The 9,062-nt window shown below is 39.4% G+C and overlaps 1 protein-coding gene across 1 annotated transcript in view; it reads left to right on the forward strand.

Annotated features, from left to right (window-relative positions):
* OXCT1 (3-oxoacid CoA-transferase 1) overlaps positions 1 to 9,062 on the forward strand; it is a 61,738-nt gene that overhangs the window by 26,434 nt on the left and 26,242 nt on the right. Inside the window, exons 5-7 of the mRNA XM_015825260.1 lie at positions 1,002 to 1,151; positions 1,553 to 1,659; positions 5,473 to 5,533. Of these exons, the coding sequence (XP_015680746.1) occupies positions 1,002 to 1,151; positions 1,553 to 1,659; positions 5,473 to 5,533 (318 nt within the window). The remainder of the gene's footprint in view (positions 1 to 1,001; positions 1,152 to 1,552; positions 1,660 to 5,472; positions 5,534 to 9,062) is intronic.

Consider the following 9,062-nt stretch of genomic DNA (forward strand, 5'->3'; position numbering starts at 1 on the left):
CACTGAGTAAATAAATTAACCACAGTCAGCCACGCTCTGGCTGCCTTCTCCTCCAAATCTTCAGATCCTGGGAATATTCCTATAAGCTGAAGTAGTACTACACATTTGAAATGTGTTGTAACTAGCATGGCAAAGAAGCCATATTTGCCTGAAAAACCCATAATAAATATAGTTGGGGAAATAGATTTCTTTATATTTTTGAGAAACAGTAACATATGGAGAAAAGGTTGGAATGTACACACGTCATGTGTTTCAGAAGTGAGATATTGGTAACATTAAGATGCCCTGCTGATCATTGACCTTATTATTGCACAGTAATAAACTAATATTAAAAGGTGGAAAGCTTGAGTACCTCTGCTCCACATTTAATAATAAGGTCATCGAGATCGAGTCCAACCCTCTGCTCAGGCAGGAAACCCTAAACTAGGGGTAGGCAACCTCAGCTCTTTTATGACTCATGGACTTCAACTCCCAGAATTCCCGAGTCAGCATAGCTTGGGAATTCTAGGAGTTGAAGTCCATGAGTCATAAAAGAGCCGAGGTTGCCTACCCCTGCCCTATACCATTTCGGACAAATGGCTGTCCAGTCTCTTCTTAAAAACTTCCAGTGTTGGAGCATTCACCGCTTCTGGAGGCAGGTTGTTCCATTGGTTAATTGTTCTAACAGTCAGGAAGTTTCTCCTTAGTTCTAAGTTGCTTCTCTCCTTGATCAGTTTCCATCCATTGCTGCTTGTCCTGCCTTCAGGCGCCTTGGAAAATAGCTTGACTCCCTCTTCTTTGTGGCAGCCCCTGAGATATTGGAACCCTGCTATCATGTTCTTAGGAATGAGTATTCTATGCAAATCCTCTTGCTGTATTCAGGAACTATCTCAGTGGACCTAGAAGAGCAGAAAAGGTTCCTTAACAACGTTTGTCAAAGAATTGATGTACTGTTGTGAGTTACAGACCTTCTTTACATCTTTTTTTGTCTTGCCAGCCATTAAGCCTTTTGTTCTTTCTAGGGTACCCTTGCTGAGCGGATCCGAGCAGGAGGAGCTGGCATCCCGGCTTTCTTCACCAGTACTGGGTATGGGACCTTGGTGCAGGAAGGAGGGTCTCCAATCAAATACAACAAAGACGGCACTATTGCCCTGGCTAGTGACCCGAGAGAGGTGAAATACCTGTGGATTTGAGTGATGGTGTGAATGAGGAGGGCGGGCACAGCTTTTTTGAAACTTTCGAAAGTTAAGGCAGATTCAGGACATAACACACTTTGCCAGTAATATGAGAACATGATTTGAGGCCTGTTCAGGAAAACAAAGTTGAATAAATCCTAACTTAGTGTAATATATTAAGCAGATTATAAATCCACCATGCAGATCATATTGTGGCTCCTGATTTTATTCAGTCTGCCACATTTAATTCCCAGTTTTCATTACCGTCAATGGTATTTTCATTTCATTTCATTGTTAAATTGTAGTGTGAGCTGATAATTTAAAGAAAGCAAAGCTTTTCAAAAAATATCTTAAAATGTTTTAAAATCTTCTCCCCCCCCTTTTTTTTTTTTTTAAAGGTGAGGGAATTTGAAGGTCGGCATTACATTATGGAGAAATCAATTACAGGAGATTTTGCATTAGTAAAGGCATGGAAGTCTGATCGTGCTGGAAATATTATCTTCAGGTATGCCATGTTCACACAGCAAGCATGTTTTAACCTTGCTTTCAAAGAGTTTTCTGGGAAATATAAATATTCTACAGCCTAGAGGATTTTTTTTTTGGTTTCTCTTAGGACGCATGTTTTAATCATATGCAGCAATAGGGGAGGCCCAGTTGTTCTGCTCAAACAAGAACGGCACCATACATTTTAAAAACAAACAAACAAACAAAAAACCCAGCAGCAGTATATTTTAGTATTGAGTGCAGAGTCTGCAGCCCTAGAATTGCAAGCAGCTCTCCAAAATCATCAAGACCTTTCCATAACTCCAGCACCTTTCCAAAAGCTGGTATCAAATGGAAATTGTTCATCTGATAGAAGAAAATTGCAAGCAGTCTTTGACTTATGACTGTAATGGAGGCTGCCCATTATGGCTGTAAGTTACAGTAGTGGCCAAAATTATGGAAACCTTTTGGGAAAAGTGTACAGTTATGTTTCCACCAATTTTTCTTCTAATTTCTTTGTAACTGTAGCCTTGTTCACTTAATAATACTATTTTACATCGCTTTCTGGACAACCAGTCAACTCTTTGCATCATTACTTTAATTTTATTACGTTTTACAAGCTCACTAAATGAAAGAACACAAAAAAAACCAACCAACTTCATAGCGATCACATAACACAGACAAATGTCCTCCTCTCAGCTTCAATACATGACATCAATAACTGAATCCTACTGTGATTTGACTGGCTCATTGCCAAAACAAGATGACACCTGATTGGCTCTCTAAACACTCATGCTCATTGGTTGGCTACAATCAGATGAAGGAAAGCTACCTGATATCAACCTAAGCAAATTGTGCTTCCTTTTTCTGGTTATTTGGCTATTACTTTTCATAGAATACAGTACATTCTTGATTAAATTATCTTTCCATTGATATATAGTTTTATGGTACTACTCCCAAAAAAAGTGGTGTTATTAGCCATCAAACCTCAAAAATACACTTTTCCCAAAAGGTTCCCACAATTTTGGCCACTATATATAATGTTCATAAAGCAGGCCATCATATGACTAATCCAATTATATGACCTTCTTTTGGCAATAATTGAGTGCGGTGGTCATTAAGCAAACTGGAGACCCAATTTGGTCTAGTGGTTAAAGCACCAGGCTAAGAAGCAGGAGACCCTAAATTCAGGTCCCTCCTTAGCTATGAAAGCTGGACCAATCACCCTCTCTCACCTCACAGGGTTGTTGTTATGGGAGAAAATAAGAGCTAGGAAGGTGTGCTGGATATGTTTGCTGCCTTGAGTTATTTGTAAAAATAATAAAGCTGAGATACAAATAAAATAAATTGTTTGCTATTTAGGGGGTGTTGCTAAAAACTGGAAGTCAATGCCAGTTTTTGAAAAAAATGTAAATTGCAGTCACGTAATGGGGGGGGGGGGGNGGGGGGGGGGGGAGAGGGTATCTGAACTTGCGAACCAAGTTGTAAGAAGCTTTTTGAGGGGTTGCCAGGTTTGGGATCCACTGTTTTAGCCTACTCATTTCTGCATCTGAGCCTCATTCATTTTTGGAATGCATCCACTGGCCTGCCATTGAGAATCCAAGTATGGCCTTTCAACCTGAAGAAGGTTGTGGATTCCTGTCCTGAATTATGTCCCAGAATCCTTTGAAGCAATGCAAGCGCTTCTGTCTGTGCAGTGGGGCTGCTTTTCAAAAAAAATGGCTATAGGAAGAAAATCTGATTATAACAAAGCTAGGCTCTTTCTGCTCATCAAGGGCCAGGAGGTTGAAATAAGTTCCCCACTTGTGATCATGGCTATCTTATTCCCATATTTTAGTCCTTCTACCGGTATCTCTGTGTTGCCAATGCTGCCTACCTAAAGCTGTTCTTCAATAGCAAAAACCTTACTCCAGCTTTTGCTTCTTGCTCTGTTCCACAGTATTGAACAAACCCGTGAAACAAAAATAACCACACGAGGGCAGTAGAAGGCTGTAGTTTTCAGCTTCTACTGAACTAGAATTTCCCTTGTATTCTTGTTTTAATATTACACCTTTTCTTACTATTAAAGAGATGTATGCCATCATTTGGAGACATGCTGTCAAAAAAAGACATATAATGTTAGCAAAACAGAAGCAGAGAACCAGTTTTTGCTGATGATGTTATAAAAACCTTATTTTTTTCAAATAATGTCAAGATAGTAAATAGACTGAGAGCAGAATTAAGAATTAAAATTTAAAACTATAATCTTTTCTTCCGGATAGAAATGTTGTTATTCTTTCTAAAACCCAGGAATAATGTAATTAGTTTCAGGACTGTTCCCAGATGTTATAATTCAGAATAGAGATAGCTTACGAGATATCTCCATCAGTGCTCAGAGAATTGTAAATTAGAAGGTGATGGAGGGTTGTTGTAGGTATAGTAGGCCCTCTAAACCAGTAACTTTAAGAGCTTTGGTGTGCAGTGATTAGAATGCAGGCTAATTCTGCCAACTGCCAGCAGTTCATTTCTTACTGGCTCAAGCCTTCCATCCTTCCCAGGTCAGTAAAATGAGGACCCAAATTGTTGGGGGCAATATGCTGACTCTGTAAACTTCTTAGAGAGGGCTGTAAAGCATTGTGAAGCGGTATATAAGTCTAAGTGCTATTGCTATTAAGATGTGTGGATTGCAACTCCCAGAATCTCTCAGCCAGCACTGTTCTAAACAAATCCATGTTTAATGTAAACTATCCATAACTAGAACATTTCCAGCTAAGTCTCTCCAGTCTCTGTCTGAGAATCACCAGTGAGAGAGATCCCAGGATGTTTCTAGTCAAATTGTTGCTATCAACAAGATTCTTGTAATATTGACTGAACATCTTGCATTGCTATAACCTAAGAAACCATTAGAGGTAGTCCTGGCATGGTTGGCAGAGAACATGCGTCTATCTGCTATTTATTTGTTAGATTCATGTTTCATCTTTTCTTCAGAAGCTTTATGGCTTACTTGAAGATCTGATTTCATTCTATCCCCACCACAACTTGGCTCAGAGAGGGTGACGTGTCCAAAATTATCTAATGAATTTCCATGGTTGAATCTCAATAGTTTCACTCATCTAATATTTTATCTACTACAGTACAGCCATCCTCTCTGCTACAACTACAGGGTATGAACATTTCTTATGCATTTGTTCATAAATATACAGTCAAAGGGATATCACACATCTTTGTCTTAAACTCTGATCTATATTGAATCATTCTCTAAGTACTCTCCATGAAAGAATGGGACCATCCCAAGAGAGACTTTTTTGGGGGTGGGAGTTCGGCTTGTTTTCAGCAAAAAACAGCTGTAGGAATACATTGATTTGCTTAAGGACCGCAATGTTTGCTTAATGACCTCAGCAAAAGTCATATAATTGGTTCCAGTCATGTGGATACCCCGAAGTGCGACCATTCTGATTTATGATGGATAATCTGGGCTCCATTACAGTAGTATGTTGAGGCCTACCCGGAAAACTGATTAATTGAGAATTGTTGAAAATGAGACTGAAAACAAGGACAATACTTTACCATTAAAACTTACTCTGTTATTGTTTTTGAGGGGGACGTACCTGTTCGGCTTGTATGTAAGCAATCAATGCCTGAAGGACAGAGGGAAGTCCCTTTATTGGCTATGTTCAAGCAGAAGCTAGATAGCAAAATGGGTTTGCTTTGGTTGGGATTTATGTTGGGTTTGGACCTGAAGGCCAGTCCCTTTCAACTATAAATTGATTATGCTCTGAATTTTGTTCTGCTAATGTTTCTTGACATTATAGAAAATGATAACTGCAGCTCTATTAAGCTCTTTCTTCTCAAACAGGAAAACTGCGAGAAATTTCAATCAGCCTATGTGTAAAGCTGCCAGAACAACAGTGGTAGAGGTAAGGCAAAAAAAAGTTCTTCCCAGCCCCAGCAGAGATTTCTGGGCTAAATATGATTCGTCCTTCCTATTCTTCAGCTTTTTGAGAGAATGAGATTGTTGTGTTTGTAGCATCTTTCTTCCTTACCAAGTATCTTCAGACATAATAATAATAATAATAATAATAATAATAATAATAATAACAACAACAACAACAACAACAACAACAACAACAATAATAATAATAATAATAATAGTCAATTGCAAAAGGCGGCCTTACTAGGAACTGCTTCCATCCTGCGACGATATCTGTAATACCATCAAACATCCACATCTGCCTATCCCAGGTCCTGGGTAAGGACTCGATAGGTAGACAAAATGCCAAATCCAGTCTGAACATCTGGCTGACTGTGCGATGATCCATAATAATAATAATAATAATAGTAAAGTTGGGAGGGACCTTGGAGGTCATCTAGTCCAACCCCCTGCTCATGCAGGAAACCCTATACCATTTCGGACAGATGGCTGTCCAGTCTCTTCTTAAAAACTTCCAGTGTTGGAGCATTCACCACTTCTGGAGGCAGGTTGTTCCACTGGTTAATTGTTCTCACTGTCAGGAAGTTTCTCCTTAGTTCTAGGTTGCTTCTCTCCTTGATTAGTTTCCACATGGTTGGCTCCTCTTCCCTTGTTTTTGCTTTTACATAAAAATCAAAATCCTCATTACAAGCACAGCCTTAAGCAAAATCGGGAAGAGATGAACATGTGAGAGTGCAGTATCCCCTGCTTTCATTCGACAAACGTATAGAAAGACCTACAGGCCTTGGTGAATTGATGCACGACATATCTATATATTTAAAGCTGAGCAGTTGAAGAGAATGGGGAATTGCTGATAACTATATCTGTGTGCAGCAGAAAGGGAATTAGCACAGGCATTTATATAATCCTAAAAAGCTGAATCCTTGTTTCCAAGAAAAGGATTGCTCCTTATTTGAAGCCTGAGCTATTATCCTTTGCATGCAGGAAAATAGATGTTGTTTCTATTAACTTTTTCTTTATAAATGTATTTAATTATTGCCCCTCTAGAAACAGTTCTGTGTGGTGTAGAGTACAATATAGCTAAAACAACCTTGTAAGTAAAGGAAAGATTTCCTCAAGTTGAACTGGACACTTGACAATTGGGCACATCTGGATGCTTGTCTGTTAAATTTTCTTGGGATTCTCTTGGGGTCTCCCATACAAATGCTAACCAAGCCCAAACTTGCTTAGCTTCTGAACCTAAACAAAATTGACACTGTTAATAAAGGCTTTAGGATAAACATGCCTGGAAGTTCTTTGAAGTGTTTCATTAGTCGGAACCTTGACATCATGTGCTTCCACCAAAAAGGGTTATTATGTTGTAAAGCTAGTTTTCAGGAAAAACCTGATGGGGTTGGTGTTGGTGTTGGTGGACAAAGTCAGATAGAAGGTTTTCTTATAAAGCTTGTCATCCATTAAATTCAGCAGCAGAGAAACACTTAGGAAGTGAGGCTGTTGAATGGAGACAGCCTGGTCTTTTTGCTTGGTCTGCTGTTATCTCAACCATTCCTAAATGATATACAATGGGAAGGACTTCCTGCCTTTGATCATGGAGAGGAGTAACATTTAATAAAACAGTTCTAAGGATAGCCTTCACCAAACTAGTACCCTTCAGATGTGCTGATCTTACAGGATTTGTAGTCCAACATATCTGAACCAGGTTGAAGAAGACTTAAAGCAGGAATCTTCTTGCAATCTGTATTTCAGTCCCCATATTTGCCTCTATTGCCTCTATTTTTTTTCCACATTCTACTGTTTTTCTTTCCCTTGTCTTCTCCTTTCATAATGTTCTGTGAAATTGGTTTTTTTCCTTGTCAGCGGAAGAAGCTAGAATAACAAAGGTCTGTATTTTCGTTAATTTTTGAGAGATTCAAGATGAATTTTGAGGACAAATAGGGCGGGGATTCTACACAGTGTAGAAAAGGCTCTTTCACCCATAACTAATTAAATAAATGTAATTAAAAATCCTGCAATGTATCCCAGGTTGCTTAGCAACAGCTGTCCTCTTCCACTATTATTCTGCTCTCTCAGGTATGATGGATCTCATTACAGTGTGCAGCTGCATTGAATGAGTTCCACTTCTCACCAAAATATTGGCATTTACATAGTTTTTACTGAATGTATGAAGATTCTTAAAAAGGGTCATGCTTATACAATACATTTTACACAATCTTAGTTTTCCTTAGTTTCAGGGTTACCTTGTTTTTCAGAATTATAAGAATTTATTTCCCAAACAAGTATATAGAAAGGATCTCAAAACAACTTAAAAAGAAGTCCATAAATTCAGCTAATCTATATATTAGCCAGCACATGTAGCATAAATCTACCTGGTAAGACTGTATAAATAGCGATGATGATGATGATGATGATGATGATGATGATGATAGTAATAGTAAAGAATATAAAAAAATAAGAGAGGACAGGTTAAGTAACTGCAGAATATGTAGACCTGGAGAAACTCTAGAATCATTTTCATAATATTTTCATATGATTCAATACAGCCTTCACCAACTTATTTGCATATGTGTTAGAAGTAGAACAAGTTGGTTCTGGGAGTTGTATACTCCATACAATTGAGGCCTCCTGGTCAGGAAAGGCTGATTTATTATTAGGCCTGTGCCTTCCTGTCCAGCTCTGGATGGAAATCTTTTGGGATGGTGGCATACTAGACCTGTCAAGAATATTTTATGGGGGCACTCACAGAATGAATGGCATAAGTTATAACTTGATGTTACTAAGTTATCAGAGTTAAACAGGTATTTACTACAAACAGATGCTCACTGGGTTTATTGGGAACAGGTACTTCCTGGGAACATTGCACATTCTCTGGCCTGCAACACAGATTTTAATCCAGGAATTCTGGGTCACAGAAAATGGATTGCAGTAGTTCAGTGGTGAAGAACCTATGGCACGCGTGCCAGAGGCGGCACTCAGAGCCCTCTCTGGGGGCACGCGCGCCATCGACCCAGCCCCGCCTCCCCCGTGGACCCCTCCTCACCAGCAGCTCCCCCGGAGAAGACACTGCACTCGCGCACCATTGCGTGCAGATGATGCTGCGGGGCATGGGCGAAGGGTGTGGCTGCCATGGCGCTGCTGGGCTGCCTGGGCAATCTGCGGTGGGCCGTGGAGGCGGTGGGTGGCCCTGGGGGTGGGGCGGGGGCGGTTTTTGGGCACTCGGTCTCTAAAAGGTTCGCCATCACTGCAGTAGTTCATGCTGTTCACTTATTAGATACGTTTGTAGGTTAAGAATTATCTGGTTTTTGTTCTGTTTTATTCAATTATTATTATTATTATTACTTTAATTTATATCCCGCCCTTCTCCCGAAGGACTCAGGGCGGCTTACAGGCAATAAAAACGGAACTATACAATAAATATCTAAAAACAATTAAAATATATATTAAATAAGCCTGTTATTTTTAGAAAAGTTATAAAATCCCTATTAAAATCCCTATACAATCCCCCCCCTAGGCCAATC

This window comes from Protobothrops mucrosquamatus, unplaced genomic scaffold (assembly GCF_001527695.2).
Source record: "Protobothrops mucrosquamatus isolate PMUCROS unplaced genomic scaffold, P.Mucros_1.0 scaffold2574, whole genome shotgun sequence".
NCBI classification, from domain to species: Eukaryota; Metazoa; Chordata; class Lepidosauria; order Squamata; family Viperidae; genus Protobothrops; species Protobothrops mucrosquamatus.